General features: G+C 37.8%; 1 protein-coding gene across 3 annotated transcripts; it reads left to right on the top strand.

Annotated features, from left to right (window-relative positions):
• The first annotated feature begins 3,038 nt into the window (after nucleotides 1-3,038).
• RRP7A (ribosomal RNA processing 7 homolog A) lies at nucleotides 3,039-24,112 on the top strand. Of its 3 annotated transcripts, none has more exons than XM_070947102.1 (8): nucleotides 3,039-3,122; nucleotides 6,091-6,233; nucleotides 7,835-7,960; nucleotides 8,610-8,733; nucleotides 9,858-9,955; nucleotides 10,583-10,781; nucleotides 12,540-12,652; nucleotides 24,054-24,112. In XM_070947102.1, exons 1-7 carry the CDS (start codon nucleotides 3,059-3,061, stop codon nucleotides 12,623-12,625), a joined length of 840 nt encoding a protein of 279 aa, XP_070803203.1. In that variant the 5' UTR covers nucleotides 3,039-3,058; the 3' UTR covers nucleotides 12,626-12,652; nucleotides 24,054-24,112. The 3 variants fall into 3 exon arrangements, with proteins under 3 accessions (XP_070803203.1, XP_070803205.1, XP_070803202.1); XM_070947104.1 differs by having other exon boundaries at nucleotides 23,911-24,084; XM_070947101.1 differs by lacking the exon at nucleotides 24,054-24,112 and having other exon boundaries at nucleotides 12,540-13,300.
• Nucleotides 24,113-25,414: the final 1,302 nt, after the last annotated feature.

Consider the following 25,414-nt stretch of genomic DNA (forward strand, 5'->3'; position numbering starts at 1 on the left):
TCTGTGTCTGTGGAAGAGACTTGATATAATACTGTACTCCCAGGCATTGATAATAGCTTGTCTGCTACTCTAAAATTGGTAAAAAGGAAGCAGCAAATGTCCATGCAGCAACTAATGGAAGAGATTATGAAGGAGTGGGAATATGTTTAAGTATATAACATATTCTACACTACTTTCATTGCCATGTATTCATGTTGTTAATATGTTGATGGAGGAATATTGTTGTGATCTTCAGGATGTTACACAGAAGTGCTTTTCCTATGGATTTGTTTGAATGCCAGTAAAGTACCTAGCTTCATTATCTAGTATTTATATTATTTTCCAGTTTTTGATATGAAGATCTATACTGCAGAGGAAAATATTGAGTATGTCCCAATTAAACAGCACAAAATAGAAAATGATACTGTAAGCTGTTTTTACATGGTGCTTTAGAATCACAAGTAGAGGCCTCTTCCTCCTAGCCCTGATGTCAATAGAATTCAAGTCAGGCCTTTATTTTGTTACGTTTAAATTTTTCTGAGATGTTGGCTCTAAAACAGTTGTCCATAAGCTAATTCAATGCAATTTTCTCTCAAACTACAAAACAGCTGATCACTTTGCAATTGATTAAGTCAAATATGAAAAGGACTAGGGGTGACATAATAACAGTGTTCCAGTATCTAAGAGGCTGCCACAAAGAAAAGCGGGGTCAACCTATTCTCCAAAGCACCTGAAGGCAGAATAAGAACAAGGGATGGTAACTAATGAAGGAGACAATCGATCTAGAACTAAGAAATTTCCTGACAGAACAATCAGTGAAACTCCAGAAGTTGTGGGTGCTTCAACATTGTAGGTTTTTAAGAAGAGATTGGACAGCTGTCTGAAATGGTACAGATAGTCCTTGACATGACCACAATTGAGCCCAAAATTTCTGTTGCTAAGTGAGAAATTTGTTAATTGAGTTTTGCCCTGTTTTACAATCTTTCATGCCACAGTTGTTAAGTGAATCGCTGTTAAGTGAATCTGGCTTCCCCATTGACTTTGCTTGTCAGAAGGCTGCAAAATGGGATCACATTTCAACTGGGACACTCCAGCTATCTCGGGTATCTGAATTTGGATCACGTGACCATGGGGATGCAGGAATGGTTGTAAATGTGAAAAACGGTCATGTCACTTTTTAAAATGCCGTTCATAGTCACTAAATGAACTGTTGTAAGTCAAGGACTACTCTCCTGCTTGAGTAGTGGGGTTGGAGTAGAAGACCTCCAGGGTCACTTCCAACTCTGTTGTTCTGTTATTTGAAATACCAATAGAAAACAGCACCCATTTTGTTCTTCAGGAGTTATATTTGTATAAAATGTATCCCTAAGTCCTTTTCTCTGGATAAGATTCTGCTGCTGTCATGTAGCATTATTTCTATGAAAAAGTGGCAAGGGTACCTTAAATGAATTATTTGTCATAAAATAGAGAAAGGTGGGCAGTGAAAGAAGTTATCTAAAACTAAGATGTATTTTATTTCCATGTGCAATTTTACCTGATGTACAAATTTTTGCTAAAAGATTTTTTGAAAATCTTTTTTTTTAAAGTACCATAACAAAGTAAAATAGCACTGGAAAACTCCTTGGACATTGGATTTTTGTTCTCTTAACTGCAGGATTTAAACATTTTCATCTGTGCTAAGATACTCTAGTAACAGCTTATTCCACTGTAAGCCTGATGCTCAGTAGTTGCTCTTCAAATAGTCAAATTATATCACTTCAGGATATGAATCGCTATTCCCTATGGAATTTGCTAATCTCAATTATTAATTTTGGAAAAATCATATTTACTCTTACTGGGGAAATGTACTTTTGAGCAGGTATTTTTTGTGCAGAAATGCTATTCCTTGTGTCTGTCCTTCATTAACAGCAGTGGGGTTGGTTTCAGAGGTTAACCGCAGGACATGATGTGTTTCTGAATAAATACTGTATTATACAGAGAATATTCTACATTCTTTTTTTTAAAGATACAAAACAAAGTTTATAATGTTTAATTTTGGGAGTGCTTCTAAACAATAGCTGATAGCATAAGTCTAGTTAAGGAAGTCGGCTTGTTCATTACTCTCCTGTGGATGAGGAACTCTTAAAATGATTTTTATTCTAAATTTGCAGATCAGCTTCACCCTTAGATACTGCTTTTCATATTCAGGAAGATTTTGATGCAAGTTGTTTGAGAAATCAGAATGGTGATTAAAATAACTACATGAGATATAGTACCCAGAATATATGATGTTTTAACTTTTTAGATTTAAAATGAACTTCCAATTCTATTACAATGCGAACTTTATTATGTTTAAAGTCAGGATACTGGGACACTTTTACCCCAATTAGTTAGAGGCCCCAAACCAACTTATGATTTAAGTTAACAGGGATCAGTTCCATCAGAAATCCTGAATATATCGGGAAGTCAGCCGAAAAAAATTGCAAGTCGCTTCCATATTGTTGGGAAGTCATCAGAAATTTTCTTCATCTTGAAAGGAAAATCTTCCATATGCCGATATACCCATCCTATCAAACCGAAGGAATTCTCCGTGGACGCTTCACACACACACACGGAGGGGCTTTCTACGATGCTTTAAAAAAACAGACGTAACGCTGGACGCCTCACTATAAGTTTTCAGTTCCAAAATTAACCCTGGAAACTCGTTTTGCGTGTGATTTTCGCCTCCGAATCTTCCGTTTCCAGAATCTTCCCTTTCCTCGCCGGTTACGAACGTTTCGTGAATGTGAAAAGGGGGCTTTGTGTCACTTATCGCCTCTAGTCCATCTCATCACCTTCATCTTAAAAAAAGGCAACAGGGCGGCACATGGCTGACCCAGTTCACGCGCAGGCCTGGGTCTCGGGAAACAAAGGCCCTCCTGGGCTGTGGGATTTCGTTCCGGGCAAACGGACGTGCTTAACAAACCAGCGGCCCAAGGCTGCGCAGATGGCAGGGACAAAGCCGCCCTTCGATTTTCCCGGGAAAGCGATTGGTCCCAAGAAACCTCGCGATGCTCAGCAGTTGGCGAAGGAAGGATGACGCAATTTCCTCCGAGCCAAAATGGCGGCCTCCGGCTCGAAGTGTGTGAAAAACGGAGAAGCTGTCGCCACCCTGGGATACACCGGTAAGTAGGAAACAGTTAATCCTGAAGCTGCTCTCTCGGTTGCTTGACGGTTTCAGTGGCCTCCGACCTGGTTTTGGCAGTGTGCTGAGACGCATCCTTTTGTTTCTTTCACTAATGGGGCCAACATAGAATGTATACACGGATGCAAAAGGCCTGCATACAAGTCAACAGAGTGTTGCGCTTCTGCTTGTGGTTGGAAACTGGTTTTCTGCAGAAGGAGATAATGGAGGCAGTAGTTAAATAAATTGGCCTTTCTGCGAAGTAGCTTAGACTAAATTAATTTTGATTCCACTTGTGATCCGAGTATTCTGTAAATGCATGCGTTTACAAAAGAATGTGCTTCCACTTTAAGCAGCATTATATAAAGTGCAAAAAGGTGTAAGAAATAGTAAACCTGTAAAATGAAGCACGAGATTTAAAAAAGGTAACTAAATCTAGCAACATCTGCAAGGAAAGCAGAGGATTTCAGATTAGACAAAGTAGTGGAGTAGTGTGATACAAATCCCATCCCTTTTTTTCACATGAGCTACCTAGTTGTACAAATAACTGGTGTGGTGCAAAAGCACAATGTTTGTTTATGTTATACTACCTTTATTTTTATAAATAACTCGAGGTAGAAAACAAATATAATAATCCTCCCTCCTATTTTCCCCACAACACCATTGTGAGATCAGATGCTGTTCTCTATGCCTTTCTATCTTTGCAATTCTTCCTGTTTCCACCAAACACTATTATATATTCTCTTTTGCCTGTCTTGTTTTGAAAATCAATTTCAATTCTGTCCATCACAATGTTCTTGTTCTTTTCCTCCCCCTTCATCTAGCCCAGAGGTGTCAAGCTTGCGGCCCACGGGCCAGATGTGTCACGTGCTGGCCCTGCCCCCACCCAGTTTAGCGAAGGAGAAAGAAGTCCAGATATATCACGTGACAACGCTGTGATGACATGAGTTTGATACCCGTGATCTAGCCATTGCTCATTCCTACATTTGTTTTGAAATTCAATTTTCTTTCATTTTCTCTGTAAGATCAAACCATTTCAGCATACTTTTCTCATGAGTAACTCACTTTTATATTGATGTTCATTCAATACCCAGGTTTTACTTTGTCTCTTCTTGTTTTAACTATACATATTTCTTAGTATACCATTCTCACTTCATTCAGTCTTATTTTCACATTTCTCTTGACATACTCAGTTTTGATACAAATGTAGCAAAATGGGCAGAAACTTGCATTTATACATAGCCATAGTCACCTCTTTTTTAAAAAAAACATTCATTCCTGGCAAAAGGCACTTATTGTCTACTAATTTTCTCCAATGTTTGTGTGTCTGAATGCTTTTGTATTTTCCTGCTTTTAGTAAACTTTTTGTCAAATGTACCTAAATTCATCTACTTAGTCTAGTTTCTCACTATTTATTAATAACTTGTGATTTTTACTCTTTTTCTTATAAAAGACAATGATCTTTAATCAATGTTAAAATGTATATTTTTGCCTCATATAGCATATGTGTTAACTGCAATTTATACAGGTTCTCAACCAACAATATGAGATCCTCTGCATTCATGTTTCAACTAGTAAACTTCTAATGAACTCATAATTATTCTTTTTTTTTTTTTTTTTTTTTTTTTAATTTGATTTATATGCCGCCCTTCTCCGGAGACTCAGGGCGGCTTACAATGCTTTAAGCAATAGCCTTCATTCTTTTGTATATTTTATACAAAGTCAGCTTATTGCCCCCACAAACTGGGTCCTCATTTCACCTACCTTAGAAAGGATGGAAGGCTGAGTCAACCTTGAGCCTTGGAGAGATTCGAACCAGCAGAAATTGCAGGCAGCTGTGTTAATTCTTGATGCATAGATAAAAAAGGGTTTGCTCAATTAAACATTTATGTTATTAATTTGTGGTGGTTCTGTTTAAATATTTGCCTGTACAAAAATAGACCTAAAGTGGAAAGGAGATATTAGAGAGTCATGCAATACCTACCCCCACTCAAGTTCAGCAAAAATAGTTTACAACTGTCTAGAGCCCATGAAGGTTAAAGTGGACAGATGCAGCAGATATATCTGTAAAAATGGAGACAGATCTGACATTTACATTATATGCATTTTAATTTCTGAATTTTAATGTTCTCTGTGTGGAGAGAAAAGTCTCCCTGGGCTTTTCTTGCTTCAGGAAGTTTTTCCCCCTGTCTAATCAAGAGTTAGTAAAATTGAAAAAAATATTTCTCAAGAAAAGGGTGTTATTAGTTAAGGGGCAGCCCCTGTCTCTTTATCTGATTGCATATTTGTTTAATCAGTTCAATCCTCTTAAAATGATTTAGGAAACACAGTAAAATGCAAAAATAAATATTGCACAAAAGTAAAATAAGTAAATAAGCCTGTGCTCATCTTACTTTGTCCAGTCACATACAGACATAGTAATAAAACTTTTCCTTCTTCACAAACCTACCAGCTTGGCTTCAAGCATATAGCAATAGCACTTAGACTTTTATACCACTTCATAGTGCTTTACAATACTGTCTAAGTGTTTTATTTCTTACTTACCTATTGACCCCAACAATTTGGATCCTCATTTTCCTGACCTTGGAAGAATGGAAGGCTGAGTCAATCTTGAGCCAGTCAGGATCAAACTATGCAGTGGCATTCTAACCACTGCCCCGCCATGGCTCTTTAGTCATTCAGCAGTGTACTATTGTACAGTATAAACTTGTGGGGTGCTGCTCTTCCTGGAGATGAGAAGGACTCTAATTCAGCAATATGAAAGGCATCGGGTTGGGAAAAGTTGCCTTAGACTGTCTTTCAGAATAGTTACATGTTGCAGAGAGATTGTGACCCAGTTGTTTTTTTAGGGGCAAAGTATTCTATTTATTGAAATAATTGTGACAGCCCTTGCAATGATTGTTTTTTCATTTATGAAACGTTCACCAATGAAGTTAATTGATTAGAAAATAATTTTCTTCCTTTTTTAGCTATTCCAGTCAAGTTTTCTGAGAAGCACCAGTCACCTCATTATCTCTATGTGAAAGAACACAAAGTCAGAGAGGGCAGAGATACCAAGAGGCCTCAAAACCGAACTCTTTTTGTCTTAAACATCCCTCCATATTGTACAGAGGTGAGTTTATTTGGGGAAGGAGAGGACGATTACATAAGTTACAGAGATTTGGACATTCAGAACAGATATTACAAATTAACAAGATAACTTTGAGAAGATAATATACATTGGACTTTTATGAATAGCATTCTGCTTAGAATACAAATCTGCTGACAAAAATTTGTTGCATTTTTCATTCTGTTAACTGATCTTATTTTAGTCTCTCTGAACTTCTACCTTACGCGATCCCTCTAACTTGGTACCCCACAAGATGTGTTGGCTTTCAGCTTCTATAGTTCAGATATTAGCATTGAGAACAGGTACGGAACAACTGATTGTAGATATTTGCAGTGCTGGTTGGACTGAATGACCAACTTGAATATGAAGAAAGCTTAGCTAAGAGAAAGTTTAATTTTTTGAAAGATTGACCAAATAAAGAAGTAGTATAGTTAAAGGAATTCATAGTGATGGTGAACCTCTGGCATACGTGCCCATGGTGGCAAACAGAGCCACCTTTCCGGGCACCCGAGCCGTTGGCCAACTCACCTGCAGGTGCGCATGCGTGTACGCCACAGCTGGTGTTCAGGCCTCCGGTGCACAATTCAAGGGACCCAGCTGGTCTTTGCACGCACACAAGAGTACTTGCACGCAACACGCACATGCATAGATGGCGTTCGTGCACATGCATTACACACATGAAAAATGCACATGCGCAGATGGTGCAATTGCATACACAGTGCACGGGGGTGCAAAAGCCATGTGAATGCTAGATGGTGCGATTGCGCACGCAGCGCACGGGGAGCCACACAAAATGGCGCATGCGCAGATGGTGAGATTGCCCGTGCAGCGTACGGGGGGAGCCGTGTGAAAGCCACATGCATGCACAGATGGTGTGGTTGCGCATGGGGTGCGCGTGAAAGCTGTGCACATGCGCAGATGGTGCGGTTGCCCACGCAGCGCACGGGATGGAGCTGCACATTAGCACAGATAGCACGCATGTGAAGCACGTACCTGTTCAGCACTCGGTGAGTAAAAGGTTCACCACCATAGACCTTTTTCTCTCTGCCCTGTCCCCCATCCATATGAAGGACAGAGTTAACTCTATCTCAAAATTGTGATCAGGATCACTGCCAAAAGAAAGGTGCAGCATGCCAAGACTCCAGAAGAAAGGTACAGAAGTTCTTAAGAAAGAATCCACAGTTTTCAGGGGGGCATGCTGACTTTTTGAATGACGTGTTGGTTTGCTGGAGTCCAAAAATTAAGGCATAAAAAGTAGTGAGCAGGATAACGGGATAAATATAATGAAATATATGTTATATGAGATCTAGCCATTTCTTTTATAATTTCCCCCTTCTCTCACATTAAAAATTAGATAACCATGGAAACTTTTAGAGGGATTCTGGAACCAATATCAAAGGTTTTCAAAGGCCATATTCATGACTTGGTCCTCAAGCTATGAACCCTGATTGAAGAGAAGAAAGATGTGAATGTGATGTGAACCTGCCTACTATAGATAGATGAGAATTTTGGGCAAAATAGAATAAACCATTTCATCTTTCAGAAATGTCTACTCTCTAACTATGCCAAGAATTGTGCTGAAATCTTTTTTCCTTTCCTTTTAGGAATGTTTATCAAGGCTGTTCTCCAACTTTTGCCCCGTACAATCTGTGGAGATGTGTGAAAGGCCAAAGCCAGGAGATGGGACAGAAATATCTAGGACCAAATTCTTCAATATCAAGATACTTTTGGTAAATTGGGAATGTGAAGGAGAATAACATGATGAAAGAAGCTATGGCATTACCTTTTTAAGAAAGACAAATAAGCATATACTTATTTGAAATAATCAAGTAGTGTTTATGTTGTGTATCAAGATCTTTTAGACTAACAAACTTACTATGCGCTTTTGGCTGAAAGGAGTTGGATCCCTTTCTAGCTTGCCTCAGTTGCCTCTGCTCGTTTTATAATCTGGATTATCCTAGATAATTTTTGCAGGCTGATTTCTTGATTCTTTAAAAGAGGGAGAGGCAAGGCCCTTGTTTAAGAAGCCATTTTTGATCCTGACTTATTTTAGCAACTGGTGTGCAATATTTATTATATAATATTTAGCTAAGTTTTTTCTGTGGGTTCTAGGTTAGACCAGGATTCATAAATATTTCTAGATCTAAATGTGACAGAACAATCTGCAAGTAATCCCAGGCAAAATAGATGATTCCAGGGGCTGACTTTAGTATTTTAGATACATGGCGATGGGGAAAAAAATCATAATGGCATATGAACAGCCAGGTTGAGGCTATCTCAACCTGGCTGAACAGCTGAACAGCTATCTCTGTGGTTGCCCTTATTTTTTGGGACATATATGTGAATGAAAACTGAAACAAAATGCTTCTTGCTTCACAGGGATTCCAAGTAGCTTATGTGGTATTCAAAAGACCTGCTGGAGTACAGGCTGCCAAATCCTCATCACTACAAGAACCCCTGATAATATCTTCAGACAGCCATCCTGTGCAAACTGGCATTCACAGTGAGTTAAGCACAAATGCTATACATTTTCCTTTTCCATTCAGAAGTCTACATTTAGGGCTGCACTCAATAGTCCCTAAGAAATATTGGACAGAACTGGAAATCAAGGATTTGATTCTCTCTTCACACATTTGATTTCAGGCTTCTGATTTTTTTATTTTTTTTATTTTGCCTGATCTGACTTATGATAAAACATTTAGAATGAACATCAAGAAGGGAGTGGAAATACCTAAAGGATTTGAGTTCCGAGCAATGAAAAATGAAATGCAAATATAATAAAATCCATTTGCTAGCTAAAAGGCTGTTTGGTTTTCAGTTATTGCCTATAAATCTCTTCATGGCATAGGAACTGGTCACTGGAGGAATTACCTAGCTCCCTTCGACAGAATCAACAGGCTTTAAGTCCCATCCCTTCTCTGTCGTTGTGCCTGCCCTCCTGGAATGTGCATCCTCCTGGAACTGGATGACTCCCACCCTGATGGCATTCTGGAGGGTCTTCTCCCAGCTTTGGACTAGGATAGGTGGAATTCTTGTCGGGTGTATACTTTTTATGGGTTTACCAGATATGCCATCTGTTTACTGGTATAAGATTATGCTTGTATTTTGAGCTGCCCAGTATCAGTCTGAAGTCAGGCAGTGTCTTTATCAAACAAACAAACGAAATAGGTAAAATTAAATCCAACAGACAAACTTCTTGAAGGATAGCCAGGCCCAATAAAATGTAAATCATTCTTCTTAATCACATTTGTCCCAACCCCAAATCCAAAGAAATGTTAGATTACCTAAGACTTAGAAGTTCTGATTCTGGTCTAGAATGTATTACAGGCAGTGATGGATGAACCACACCACTGGGTCCCTCTAATGGCAAGCCAGTCTAACAGCACTAAATCCCCAATGGCTGTCATATTGGGTGTATGCATGCATTTATATTGTTAGTTTGTTTGATGTAATAATATAAAATGTAAACTTTTGTGCTTAGATATAGATCAGTTTGTCCTACAACACTGAATCTGGTTCAGAATATATGAAGAGTAACTTCCAAATACTCAAGATGATTTCCCCCTCTCTTCATATCTTGAAAATTGCACTACAAAGTTGCTTATTATTTTGTTCTCACTCTTTCAGAATGGATTGCTAGATACGCAGCCTCAATTGTGGATCCTGCTGAGCTGAAAACAGAAGTTGACTCTTTCATGCAAAATTATGATCAAAAGATTGCAAAGGTAAAGCAACCAAGGACATAATTATAGTAGGGAAATACTGCCTGTCTTCAAAGAGTCTTTCCTTGATCCAACCCCTCTGAAATGGGTTAGGATTAGTAATGGCTGGCATGGTGCAGTGATTAAAATGTTTAGGTCGGGCTGGGAAACTGGAGGTTAATTCCTCTCGGCCAGAAAGCTCATTGAGTGATCTTGGACTAGCCATTATTTGTCTGAGTACCTTATCTAACAAAGTATATTTGAGAATACGTAAACAAGCAGAAGAGAAAAGCAAAGTGGGATGTAAAGTGTTAATATGTTTTCAATCCAAAAATTATAGTAGTTTTTCAATACATTATCTGTGGTTGTTGTACCACATTGTGTCCACCATACTGAACTTGGCCAGGGCATTTTCTCCACAACATGTATCACATATCTAAAAAGTGATTATTTGGACAATTACATTATCCATATTTCCTGAGAACAAAACTATTATAAGCTATTATAAGAAAGCTCACTTTGCACAAAACTGGGATTTCTTCAAGTTAAGAATGGCCTTCTGGATTGTAAACACTTCTTGAAAGCAAGTAGGACATCAAACTATTTTCATACAATCTTGAGATTTTTTTCCCCTTCATATTCCTGGAATAGGAAGAAGCCAAGGCTGAAAAGGAAGAAGGTATTCCTGATAAGGAAGGGTGGGTGAAAGTGACAAGGAAGGGCCGAAAGCCTGGTCTTCCATGGACAGAAGCAGCCAATTTGCGGGCCCTAGAAAGAGAGAAACGCAAGAGAGCACGGAAGGAACTGCTCAATTTTTATGCCTGGCAACATCGTGAAACCAAGAGGGAACGTGAGTTATTTACCTTTCATGAACTGTTTCAGGCATAAGGTTCAAGCGAAATTTTTATTAATCACTTGGATGAACAGGAATAAGGAATATTTATCAAATTTGCAGAAGAAAACTATTGGGGTGGAATATCCTATAAGATAGAAATAACGTTCAAAATTATATTGTTACTTAGAAAAATTAACTGAAAATTAGATTATGAATTTCATGAGATAAATGCAAAATTCTTCAGATGCACAGATACAGAATGCAGGCTACCTGACCTGGTAACAACACCAGAGATTTCAGAAGTGATTTACCATTACCTGCATCCTAGGGCTAAGAGAGAATGACTGGCCTGGAGGGAAGAGTAGAACTCACAATCTCCAAGTTTCAACTTAATGGCTTGATCACTACCCTAAACTAGCTCTCCAGGATATAGCACCATCTAATTATAAAAGAGCGTAGTTTGAATAACATCAGATTGTGTTGTTTAGGTAGCACAATCTTTCTGTAGTCAATCTGGAGAATAACTAAAAGTTGTTAACGCCACTTCCAAAAATTGGCTTTTATTTGGGTGATCAATGATGATGCAGTGAAAACATATATATTGCTTTGGTGAGGTGAGAGAAGGAAAACTAAAACTGAGAGACTTCAATTTCTTTTGTTCTCCTTCTTAAGTCAGTAACTGGAACCCCAATATCCCTTGTAGCAAGGATTTACCAAAAAGAAGCCACTAAAAATTGAAATTAAAAAAGCAAATAAAACTGGGTTCCAGACTCAAGCTGTATCACAAGTTTTTTTAATTTAAGTTTAGAACTTAAAGGCATTTTTGCTGTGCTCAGAAATAAAGAATTTCAAAAAAAACCAAGGTAATTTCCAAATGGTAATTTCCAGTTACTCAGAAAAAAACCCATTTTTTTTTACTGAACAAAAAAGAGTCAAGATACAGTTTAGTTCTTATAAATTCCTCTTAAAAATTAGGCACTTCATGGCCAATCTAAAGTGAAAAGAGTTACTGTCCTACAAATAACACCAAGGACAAGGCATTAAACAGCATCATTGGACACTTCTTTGTTTATTTTGGCAGGAGATAGTTCATATTTGTCCTAGTCTCAACAGCCTATATAGTTAACCTTGGCAGATAAAGTGTAGTAGAAAAATATTGGGCTCTAAAATTAAATTCAACTATAGCATCGTGATATTTTTCTTAAAGCTAAAATTGTTGTGTTTAAAATATTTCTTTCAGTGCAATATGCTGTACTCTTCAAAGGACCACATTACTTTGGGGAAGTTATCTGTTGGGAGATACATACTGTTGAGGGGACTAGGCTTGTCAGAGGATATGCATCAATCCAGAGCAAATGTGATCTGGAACAACCCTTTTTTTATTTTGCTCTTTTTCTCCCCAATCAAAATGCTGCTACCAGGGGGACAAATTATTCCCAGTAGATCACTTGAAAGACAGGTGGAACTCAATCTAAATATCCCCCAATTCAGAATGGTTAATACTAAATAAGACAGAATAGGATAGGAAGATTGCTAAATGCACAAAAACATTTTCATATTCTCTAACTAACTCCCACTATGTTATCTGGTGACGTAACAGCAAGTGGGTTGAAGGTTGTGAAAGCATTTTTCTTCCTCATCCCTATTTTCCAGTAATAATTTGAATCACCTTGAGTAACTTACCTGCTAACAGATTATAGGACTGAAAACTTAGATGGTTTAAGAATGATATTCTCATCTCTCCTATCTAATTATCTTTTGTGATTCTTTCAGATATAGCCCAGCTAAGAAAGAAATTTGAAGAAGATAAGCAGAAAATTGCTCTCATGAGAGCACAGCGAAAGTTCCGCCCATATTAACTTGGAGAAGTTGCAGCTGTCCCCAAGGTGACAATAGCCAGATTTAGAAATTAGTTTTTCATTAAGAAACCATCCCTGATCTCTTGGCTAGACTCATGCCTCAGCTGCTAAATAAGAGGTACCAACTGCAGTCATTTGTTAAGTCTCTGTGAAGCTGATAATTCAGTGTCAAAGAATTTCTGTTGACAAACTGCAACTGGATTTCATCCTCCGACTTCTTAGCCTCATGAACTTAGGACTACTTTTTATAATTAACTATTCTGCAGTTTATTCCTTTAGCATCAATTAAGATGAAGGGCAGCTGTCCAACCCCCCTCCCCAAACTAATTATTGTAAGCTAGAAATGTCAAGGGTTTCTTATTTTTTATATTTTTTTTTAAAAAAAGAGAGAGAAAAAAGAAGAAACTTTTTTTAAAAAAATGCTGCTATACCAGTAAGTGGACAAAGAAGTTGCAAAAGTTGTGCAGTTGATTCACAGTATATCATTGATGAGAAATTAAAAGCCAAAATGCATTGTTATTTGTAAGAATAAGGAAAAGAATTTTAAGAATACTATTGAATCTCTGAACTGAATGCTAAAGTCTTCACTGTTTTGTTATTTAAAGATAAAAAAGGAGAAAAGCTACTAAAAACATTATAGGTAAATATTTAGTTTCTAACCTCCCCTTAGTTGTTATCTAACTGATGTACTATTTATTAAAAAAAAAAAGAAATTATATTTTTATTTCCTTAGTCATTTTTTTATTCTTAAACACCACACCTTAAATACTTAAATTTATCTTATGACAATATGCAATATCTGTGGAAGTCATTCTGGTTTAAATTTGGTCAAACCTGTTTTGTTCTGCTGCTAGTATTTCCATTTCTCCCCATTTATGTTCCCAGTATTATACCTTCAGTAACATATCTCTCTTCTAGGGTTTATAGGTGTCTTCCAGGTAGAATAGAGTGTATTATACCAAGGGTCCCCAATTCCCAGGCCACAGCCCATTCTGAACCAGGCCTCTCACAAGGAGCGGGTAAGCGCATACGTGTGGGCAGCTCCATTTGTATGAGCGGTGGGTGGGTGGGCACCCACTTGGAAAGCTCCGCTTGTGGGAGCAGCAGGCATGAGCCCTCGCTTGTGCAAATGGAGCTGCATGTACACATGCTTGCCAGTCACACAGAACAATCCCCTCCCCCGCCAGTCCATCAAGCCGAAAAGGTTGGGGACCGCTGTATTACACAATAGCTGAATAAGTGAAACTGGGTATATTGGGACAATGATCATATTAATTTGGCGGAAAAAAGAAAGGACAAACCTTAAAAGGGGGCAAATCTGAAAGAGGTTTATTACTTTGCTTTACAAAGGAAAATTCAAGAACAAAACCAAGAAAAACTTTACAAAAACTTTTTGTACTTACAAAAACTGACAAAATAAAAATATCTAAAATCTATAGCACTATATATAAATTTGTTTTTAAAATATAATTTCCATATATTTCACATGAATATTAGAAACGGCATTAACTGGTACCATTTGAATGGTTAAAAAATGACCAAAATAAAGGACAACATGATTTTTTTGAAAAATAAATCTAAAAGAGCTTTTTGAAATAAAGGACCATCCTTTATAATAAAAGACATTATATAAAGGACTTCTTCTTTTTTGCCTTATGTTTTATAGCTCAAGTATCAGCATCAAATTAAGCTAGTATATGATGTATAATATCTGTTTCGGCATGGTAGTTTTGTGAACTGAGCAACTGAGGTCAGGTGACAGCAAGTTCCAGTGCTATAAAACAGTGCAATTCTGTAAACCCTGGCAGAGTCTACTGAGTTTTTTAAAGTTGATCAAAGAGGCCTGAAAAAACAACTTTCTATCCTTTAGACCAATGCATTCAAATCTCATTTGAATTTGACATTAGCCACAGTTAGAAAGGAATCACCATATTTACAACACAGAATTTACGTTGCTCTTAGTAACAGGAAAGAGATTTCTTGTTCTGTGCCAAGTTGTGTAGCAGGATGTTTGAGGTTTTGAAATTGGAACCTTCAGTGCCAAATGGCAGTAACATTCTGCAAAATGTTATCGTGTTCATCTATTAATAAATAATTGGTGAAAACACAAAACAAAATACGGTAGATACGATACACTTTAGAAAACCACAACAAAAAGAAATAATCTGTCTGCCCAGGTCATGCGATTCTGAAATATAGAGGTGTGCACAAAATGACTGACATATACTACAACTATAACATCTAAAATACTCTTCATGGGTTTTATGGACATATATCATCACTACATCTGTACTATTAATGGCATCACGCCTGTAGGAATTATAGTACCTGGATGAAACGTCATATCTGGATCCTATCCAGTTGGGTTTCAGGCCTGGGTACAGCACAGAAACGGCATTGGTCGTGTTGGTTGATTATCTCTGGAGGGCTCGGGACAGGGGTTGCTCCTCTGTCCTGATCCTGTTAGATCTCTCAGCGGCTTTTGGTACCATCGACCATGGTATCATGCTGCACCAGTTAGAAGAGCTGGGGGTGGAAGGCACTGTACTACGGTGGTTCTCCTCCTTTCTCTCCGACCGGTCGCAGTCTGTGTTGATGGGGGCAGAGGTCGACCCCGAGGCCCCTCGTGGGGTGCCGCAGGGATCGGTCCTCTCCCCCCTTTTGTTCAACATTTATTTAAAGCCCCTGGGCGAGATCATCCGTGGTTTCAGGGTGAAGTACCATCAGTATGCTGACGACACCCAGCTGTACATCTCCACCCCGGACCACCCCAACGATGCCCTTGAAGTGATGTCCCGGTGCCTGGAGGCCGTACGGATCTGGATGGGGAGAAACAGGCTCAGGCTCAACCCATCCAAGACTGAGTGGCTGTGGTTTCCGACGTCCCGACAGAAACCACGACATCAGCTGGTGCCATCGCTGACTATTGGGGGCGAATCATTGGCCCACACGGAAAGGGCTTGCAACTTGCGCGTCCTGGATTCACGGCTGTCTTTAGAAGAGCACTTGACGGCCGTGACCGGGAGGATTTTTCATCAGGTTCGCCTGATCCGCCAGTTGCGTCCCTTTGTAGATAGGGACTCTCTACACACAGTCACTCATGCCCTCGTCACCTCTCGTCTGGACTATTGTAACGCTCTCTACATGGGGCTCCCCTTGAGATGCACTCGAAGGCTCCAACTGGCGCAGAGTGCGGCCGCGCGGGTGGTTATGGGAGCGACGTGGCGTTCCCATGTAACACCTCTCCTACGCGAGCTGCACTGGCTCCCGGTGGTCTTCCGAGTGCACTTCAAGGTTCTGGTTATCACCTTTAAAGCGCTCCATGGCTTAGGACCTGGTTAACTACGGGACCGCCTGCTACCACCAATAGCCTCCCACCGGCCAGTACGCTCCCATAGAGAGGGGCTCCTCCGGGTGCCGTCGGCCAAACAATGTCAACTGGCGGCCCCTAGGGGGAGAACCTTCTCTGTGGGGGCACCTACAATCTGGAACGAGCTCCCCCCGGAGATACGGAGGATCCCGGATCTGCGCATCTTCCGTCACGCGGTTAGGACTTTTTTATTTCATCAAGTTGGCCTGGCCTAAATCTTCTCCCCTTTTTAAATGTAAATTTTAATTTGTTTTAAATTATGGGGTATTTTAAATTTGTTCAGCCAAATTATTTAATTCATTTTTATTTGATTTTAAATTTTTGTATTTATGTGTTTTTATCTTGTGGCTGTTCACCGCCCTGAGTCCTTCAGGAGAAGGGCGGTATAGAAATTTAATAAAGTAAGTAAGTAAGTAAGTAAGTAAGTAAGTAAATAAATAAATAGTTGCACTGAAATTAGTATTGATGCTCATGATTTATTTGTAGTATCTTCCTTAGTGAAACAAACAATATGTTTCAATAAAGCCGGACATCTAATTTTTAATGTCATCCTCCAGGTTTTTGTTCTAATGGTTTGGTTTGTTTATTTTATCTTTATAATCAGTTTCTTTCATCCTCATACCAGACTGAAACAATAAACTTTTCAATCATGGATAAGTCAGGGGAGTGGAACTAGTAAAACTAAACTGCAAAAGCTAATCCAAGTTGGATCATAAGGGTTGTATTCAGAATGCTAAATTAAAGGAAATTGGGGAGGATTCTTACCTTATCACAGAAGAAAGCAGCAATCCTTGACCTAGCCACTTGAGACTTTCCAGGAGTGTGGGCTTCTTAGGAGTGGGAGGGGGGAGGCAGGAAACCAGCATGTTTCTGGGAGTGAGGGGGAGGCCGGAGGCCTGCACACCACTGGGCATAACCAAACATGCCTTCTAGCCCACAGCAAGTTTCCATGTGCTGGGAGAGGGGGCAGTCCTCCAAAGGCCCCCACTACTCCTTGAGGCATCCTAGCAGGGCTTCTTAATAACTTGTATCATTTAATGACCACAGTGAGGAGAGCTGGGATTATGGTCAATGAGCAAGGTAGCCACATGGGTATCTTGCTTAATGACTACAATGACTGACCAAATTCCAGGCTCAATTATGACTATAATTGAGGACTACCTATATCTGAAAATGCTTTTTGGCTACAATACTCTTCGATTTATATGGAAGTTGTGAGCAGTATTTAAAGGAAATTTGTCCTGTCTGAAGTTTATAGAAAAAAGGGAACTGAGGCTAAAGATACTGAGATGTGTTTCAAGACATTTGAGTGGTTTAAAGTATACTTAATTGAAGATGTATTTTAAGTTCAGTACATCTGACCAATAGAATACACCACTGTATTCTATTATCTTTGCCAAAAAACATTATTTGACATGATCACATATTTAAAAAAACAGTGAATTGCCAGACATAAATATGGGATAAACATAGACATCATGTGTGGCATATCCTCTTTTAAGCAGGTTTCAACTTTGAATAAACTGTCCTTACAGACACAAGCATGCAAAATACACACACACACACACACACACACACACACACACACACACACACATATACATATATACATATTTCCATACCCAAGGTCACCCATCTGGCTTTGTATCTATTTACTAGATGTATGCCTTAACCACAACATTAATACATCTCTCTATTATGTATAGTACTGTCAGATGTAAATGCCTTATTCTCTAATGTGTAAATAGTATATGAACGGGGTATCAGGGGTTAATTTATTCTTCACTTCTTAATGTATTCATAATTCACCACTCCCATATCTAGCTCCACCCATTGTATATATAAGGAGCTGTATGCACCCATTTTCCTTGCTTCTATCTGTGAATATTCAGTGAATATAGAATGCCAAATGTAAATAAAAGGAGAAATATTTAAACCTTTAACTCTTACTAAATTTATTGAGTCTGATCCTGAAAATATTGCAACAATCTGGTAGCAGAGGATGGTTAATTGACTCAATAAAAAATTTAAAAAATGTCTAAGAGAGATAGGCCCAACACCAGGGCATACAGCAAAGAAATGGAAACGGACCAAGAAATAATCGACGAATCCACAAACGCGATTTCGAGAGAATCCGAAGAATATACCACTGAAGACGAAGAAATAATAGATGAAAATGATGATCGGGAGGAAATCGAAATAGAAAACAACGAACTCAGGTCAGAGATATTAAAACTATTAAAGAGCCAGAAGAATGATGAAAGCCTCATCGCGAACCTCCAAGATATGCTGAAGAACAGCGGAGCAGCGAGAGAGAAGCACATCACTAATGAAAAACCAAAAGACCCAAAAATAGTGAGTGATATGACTGCAAAAAAAAATACTGTGAAGAAGAAAAACGGTGATCCCGCGTGAAATTTTGAATGGCAGCCATCTTGGTTTCAACAGACCTCCAGGGTGAGCGAAGCAGAGCCAATCAGAAAACTCAATTCAAAATTTCTGGCGCGAAAAACATTATCAGACAACGAAAACGAAAAAGAAGATTCAAACACCTCAGAAAAATCAGAATCGGAAAGTGAAGGTGATTCAACAAATAATCAGATAAAATCAGCAATGAAAACGCTTTTTGCTGCATTTGGGCCAAAACTAAAAATTAACAAAAAGTTAACTAAGAAGCGAGCGAGCAAGCCAGTGCCTCAAGACCTACACGCTCCCATCATGACTACAAGAGCGCCGACGCCCGAACCCAGAGAGCCCTGCCGATACCGCCCCACGCCACAGACCGAAGCAAGCACCAACGCTCTCAAAAGAAGAGGAAGAGCAGCCACCATCGTCAGGACTCCCAAGATCGAGCCAGAGACCGATTCGTCTGAGGAGGAGCAGAACGAGCGAGCCGCAACGACGAGAACCTCTCACAACGACTCCAGGGACGAAATGGACAACGCGCATGCGCAAGACTACGCAGACGGTCCGGGAAGACATGAATTGCTGAGAAGACCGTGCAGGCTCGTTGCGAGCATCCCCACGCCGTTTTGTAACTTTCAACATTTACGAGACCACGGACTACCTCAGGTTGTAAGTAATGGACCTAATAATGTCGGAAATTTACCCAGTGACTTCCCAAAGCTGAGGATAGATGGCATTAATTTACAAGAATGGTATCAGCAGCTCCAGGTTGTCTTTATGAAAGAAAACTTACTGTTTTTTATCACTAGTCCCCCAAAAAGACCTTGGACTCTAAAATTAGACTGTTTACACCATAGAGCATTTTTCTTATTAATTTCTAGTGTATCTCCTGCAATGTATCACAGCATTAAGCAAAATCTGACTGTTTCAGAAATTATTCAATGCATGTTCAATTTGTTTCACAGTGACAGTGTAGCTACCACCACAAGGATATCTAAAGATTTCTTTTCATCTAGGATAAAACCAGGGGTTTCCATAAGTGAGCACTTAATATCTTTAAACAAAATAAGAGCTGAACTGCATTTAAGGGGGGAGGTGATTTCAGACCAAACAATGAAAAGTGTTATCATCAACTCACTTGACCCATCATGGGATAATTATATGTCACACTTAGACACAATTAATCTAGGATACTTATCCATAGAAAGTCTATCCAATAAGTTAATAGCAGAAGACAACTCAAGAAGGAATCGTTCTAACAATCACATAGAACACAAACCATATAGAAAAGTAGCTTTTCAAGAAAAATATAATGAGACTTTTAGATGTCACAACTGCGGATCCAGGGAACACAATAGAAGAGATTGCCCCAAAATTTCAAAAGAAAGACATAGGTCAGAATATAGAAACAAATACAATTATAGACAACCTTCCATGGATAGACATAGATATAGAAGCCCACCAAATTACAAAGAGAATAGAGGGGGCAGAGATAATTCAAAGGATAGAAAATCTGGTTCACTGAATGGGTTAAATAAACAAGACAACATTAACATACAGCAGAATGAGAACAATAATTGGCTTATTGATTCTGGAGCAACTAATCACACCACTAATAACAAAAATATATTATCTTCATTTATAGAAGATAAATTTGTAATAAAGGTAGCTAACCAAGAAAAGGTTCAAGTATTAGGTAGAGGGAATGTAACCTTACCTGGCCTAGGAAAAATAGAGGGGGTATTACTAATACCTGAAATACCTCATAACATACTAAGTGCCATAAAACTAAGCAGGGATTCTGATATCAACATTGTTTTTTCTAAAGGAAAAGCGACTTTGGAGAAAAATAAAATAGATATAGGCACTGTGATGATTAAAGGAGGCCTACCTTATCTAATAACAAAGGAAAAATGGTTGCACAACATTGATTCAAATATGGAAGATTGTATTGAAGTAGATGATGAAAACATTAGCAACAGTGACAATGATGAATGTAAAATATCTCATGATCACAAAGATGCACATAATGAAAAAAAACCAAAAATAGGTAAGCCAATTCATGATGAGTGTGCTCACATCTTACATAGGAAGTTAGGACATGCCAGTTTTCCTGTAGTACAAAAAATGACTGAACACGCAGAAGGTGTTAAAATAAAAAATTGTGAAAACTATTTGGAATGCTCAGTATGTAAATCTACAAAACTAAAAACTAGCCCCAGGCCAAGAAAATCTACTAGGTCAACCAACAAAATTTTTGATTTAGTACACATGGACTTAGTTGGTCCACTAACTCCATCAATCACTTATAGAAAACGTTACTTCTTGACTATAGTGGACGATTATAGTCGCTATGGATTTGTTTATACATTAAAACACAAAGATGAAACCTTTCAGAAATTTAAAGAATTTTATAAACGCATAGAAACACAACACAATATCAAAATAAAACAAATCATGAAAGATAGGGGATGTGAATTCATGTCTAAAGAATTCTCCCAATGGTTGAAGGATAAAGGAATGTTACATTACACATCTAGTCCATTTTCTGCGTTTCAGAACGGAATTGTAGAGAGGAAGAACTCAACATTACAAACCATGATTAGATGCACATTGGAAGATGCTGGCTTAAGCAAACAATTCTGGTCAGAAGCCCTACATTATTCCAATTACATACAGAATAGAACCTGGTCCAGCATTGTAAATAAGACACCATATGAAGTGATGTATAATAGGAAACCAAAATTGGCACACATGCACATATTTGGAGTCACTGCAGACGTACACATACCTAAGCAATTAAGAAGAAAGGGAGAAAACGTGTCCAGAAGACTCAGATTTATGGGATATGAGACAGGCACTAAAGGATACAGATTCATTGATAATAATAACAAATTTATAGTTTCCAGAACAGCTGTGTTCCATGAGCAGGCCAACTGGTCTAAAATACATCTTAATGAAATATTTCCAAGTAACAACAAAGATACAAAATCTCAAGAGAAAGGGACTATAGAAAAGCAAAATATCAACAAACATAGAAACAAAACCAAAACATGGACAAATAGCCAACACAAAATAAAGACAGATACACTAACAAAAAAGGAAGCAAGATATTTGCATGATAATAATAGTAAACCTGAAAAAACAATTAGAAACACCAGAAATCAGATGCCAAATAAATACAAAGATTACATAATGCATATGGATGGTGAGTCAACTACACCTAATACATATGAGGAAGTGTTAAAACTTCCTCGTAAAGAAAAAGAAAAATGGGAATTAGCAATGAAAAAGGAGATGGAAAGTTTACAAGGATTAAACGTATTTACACCTGCAATTGCACCAAAAGATAAAACAATTATTGGTACTAGATGGATATATAAAATTAAAAACTTAGAGGGAGGCAATACCCTATACAAAGCTAGACTAGTTGCACAAGGTTATGCACAGAAATATCCGGAGGACTATACTGACACATATTCCCCCACAGTAAGAACTGAGAGTGTCAAAACAGCTCTAGTAGTAGCATCAGCACTCAATCTCGATGTATTTCAATATGACATACAGACTGCGTATCTACACGCAAAACTAGATAAGGAAATATATGTAAGAGCACCTCACAGTCAATACACAAACAAGAATGAGACTTGGTTGTTAAACAAGAGTTTATACGGGTTAAAACAATCTGGTAAACGATGGTATGATTGTTTAGTAAAAGTACTTAAAACTATGGACTTCAATGCCACCACCGCTGATAATTGTTTCTTTGTCAAAAAGGGTGATGATTACATAGAGTTTGTATTGATCTATGTGGATTACATTTTATACATAGGAAAACATAAAGAGAGAAGAGAAACATTTGTAACTAAGCTAAATGAACATTTCTCATTGAAATCTTTAGGCAAAGTAAATAAGTATCTTGGTGTTCAAATTAATAAGACTAAAAGAGGATTCAAACTTACTCAGAGAGATAAGATCATAGAGCTCTTAAACAAATGCAATCTAAGTGATGCCAAACCTTGTGATACTCCTATGCAGACTGACTTTCTAAGAAATGCTGATGAATCATCCCCTGAATTCAAAGATAACATGTTTTATAGATCAGTCATAGGTTCACTTCTTTATATCTCTAATTGGACAAGACCTGATATCGCTTTACCCCTCAATTTATTATCCAGACATGTCAGCAAGCCAACAATGTACCACTGGGAAGCTGTTAAAAGAATATTAAGATATCTGAAAAATACATTAGACTTTTGTTTAATGTTAGAACCTAACAATAATAAAGAACCAAAGCTCACATGTTACGCAGATGCGGATTGGGCTGGAGACACCTCATGTAGAAAAAGTACATCTGGTTATATATTCCTCTTAAATGACTGTCCAGTTTACTGGTACACTGGTAAACAAGAATTAGTGGCCACTTCAACGACAGAAGCAGAATATGTTTGTTTATCTAAAGCTGCAAATAACCTTGTATGGTTTAATGATTTAATTTCAGATGTTTGGAAAAAACCTGCTTTACCTTTTGTTATGCATGAAGACAATAAAGCAGCTATTGAAATATCTAGATCTGACGCCATTGGGCAAAGGTCCAGACACATAGATATAAAATTTAAACATGTGAGACAATTATCTCAGGATGGATTTATTAAAGCAGTGCATTGTGAAACTTCAGAACAATTAGCTGACATATTGACAAAGCCTTTACCTTCTAAGCAGCATAAATACTTGACTTCTAAGTTATATGTTTTGTACTGTCCTGAATCTGAATGTAATTGGTGTAGCATAACGAATCGGCATTTAGAGGGGGATTTGTCAGATGTAAATGCCTTATTCTCTAATGTGTAAATAGTATATGAACGGGGTATCAGGGGTTAATTTATTCTTCACTTCTTAATGTATTCATAATTCACCACTCCCATATCTAGCTCCACCCATTGTATATATAAGGAGCTGTATGCACCCATTTTCCTTGCTTCTATCTGTGAATATTCAGTGAATATAGAATGCCAAATGTAAATAAAAGGAGAAATATTTAAACCTTTAACTCTTACTAAATTTATTGAGTCTGATCCTGAAAATATTGCAACAAGTACATTATAAAAAATAGAATTACCATGCAATCTGAAGTCATTATAATCTTCCTAGAATTATTCCTGCATGTGCAGGGTCTTCTTTTCAGATAATACCATCTTGCAGGATCAAACGCAGCATCTGGTCATGTCTACATTTTGACAGATATGGCTATAGGTTGGGACAAAAAAAAAAAAACCCTGACCAACTAGCTTGTCACCTGGGACTGATGGCAATTTTGCTCAGCACCACCCATTAGGGTGGGCAATATTCAGTGGCAATAGTAGAAGGAACAGACTTCACTAATACCATGCAATCTGAAGTATATGTAAAATATAAGTAAACTAAGCCATTCTTAGGTTATCAGCCTGAAAATGTGAAACCCTGTTTGGGTTCAGATACAAATAACCATTTCATTTCTCATTATTAATAGGTATTGGAGCTTCCTGGCATTCCTAGTTTTGTTCTTCCTTTTCCTTTCCATTACTCTTGTATAACAAAAAAAAAATACTATTGCTTGAGCCTGTATTCTTTGAGGAAGCTAAATATAATGTTATTTCTTACAATTCTGCCTAGTCGATTGAATGACACCCCTTCAGTGAAGAAAGAAGTTGAACCACATCAGATAAGCCAAGAACATCTTCAAATCTACAACATAAAAATGATTATTTTTACTTTTAAGAGTAAAATATTTTAAAGTTTATCTGTGTTGTGTGGCTCCTGGGGCCAATTTGAATGTTAGTTGTTTTCTGGAAAGAGCAGATGTGGAGTCAACTGTAGCTTAGTATAGCCACAATATGTTATATGTGAACTGGAAACATGCATGTCTTATCCATATATTTAAATGGATTCTGTCCTATGCATACCATATTATGAAATATTTGCTGTTGCTTCCAATATCTATACTCACACTACACACATACTTGTTTTCCCAAGGTGTTATGAATAGAAGTGCTGCTAAGTATATCACATTCTGAATAATATTAGGAGCACTGGTACTACTGAAAATATTATTGAATCTATATACTACTAAAACTCCTATTGCATTTATCTGTTTGTATCCTCAAGCCCAAATGGTGCATAATGCTGCAACAATCTTTGAATTGTACCTAAAATTTGCTGACTTGGAGATTAGTTTATTCTTAAATTTGCATAAAACCTCTTTAATCCAGGGTGAAAGGAAATTATCTCTGCATAATAAAATCTACCTTTCAGAAGGTTCCTAATGTCTACAAAATCAATAATAAGCAACTTTCTAAAGTAGTTAGACCTCAAGAAAGGCAAACTCAGTGTCTGTTTGAAGGCTTGGAATTGCAGTTTAGGCAGGATGCAAACTTGTGGGTGATCCTTGTCCTCTCCTTGATATGGAGAAGAGTTCTGAGGAGCAAATCTGTACAGTGGTTCTTCTTTTTGCCTTGGTCCATCAATTCCAGTAAATACTGACTTATTTTTGGAGTTTCTTTGCCACTACAATTACTTTTCTATTTATGATATATACTTTTTTCTTAGATGATCATGGGACCATACATCTCATTGATGTTCATTTTAGTCACCTCAGACTGCACCACCTTTCTCTCAAAGGATGACCAAATGGTTTATTGGATTGTCTATTAATAATATATAATTAGAATTATATGACTGCTGCTGGAGTAAATACAATTGTATATTTTAGTGTCAGGAGAAGACCAATTCATTTGCAGTTACAATTTTAGAATTAAAATGCAAAATATTCACTTCTTTTAGTGCAGGAAGAGGGAAATGAGGCTGGAGGATATAGCAGCAATTCTGAAATATCTAAATATTACTACAATGAGGGAGAAAGTAAAGGGAGGAAGATAATGTTTACAAGGAAATTATAATAAACACTTGAGATTGCAGTATAATTGAACAAAATGCATGGAGGTTATGCTCTCCTTCCCTGGTTTTATTAAACAAGA

The sequence above is a fragment of the Pituophis catenifer genome, unplaced genomic scaffold (genome assembly GCF_029215685.1).
Source record: "Pituophis catenifer annectens isolate HBS135680 unplaced genomic scaffold, rPitCat1.0.hap2 SCAF_7, whole genome shotgun sequence".
NCBI classification, from domain to species: domain Eukaryota; kingdom Metazoa; phylum Chordata; class Lepidosauria; order Squamata; family Colubridae; genus Pituophis; species Pituophis catenifer.

Coding starts and splice junctions, on each gene's coding strand:
- RRP7A (XM_070947102.1), top strand. CDS start 3,059: ATGGCGGCCTCCGGCTCGAAGTGTGTGAAAAACGGAGAAGCTGTCGCC. Junction 6,234..7,834: donor TCCCTCCATATTGTACAGAG/GTGAGTTTATTT, acceptor CTTTCCTTTTAG/GAATGTTTATCAAGGCTGTT. Junction 10,782..12,539: donor TCGTGAAACCAAGAGGGAAC/GTGAGTTATTTA, acceptor TGATTCTTTCAG/ATATAGCCCAGCTAAGAAAG.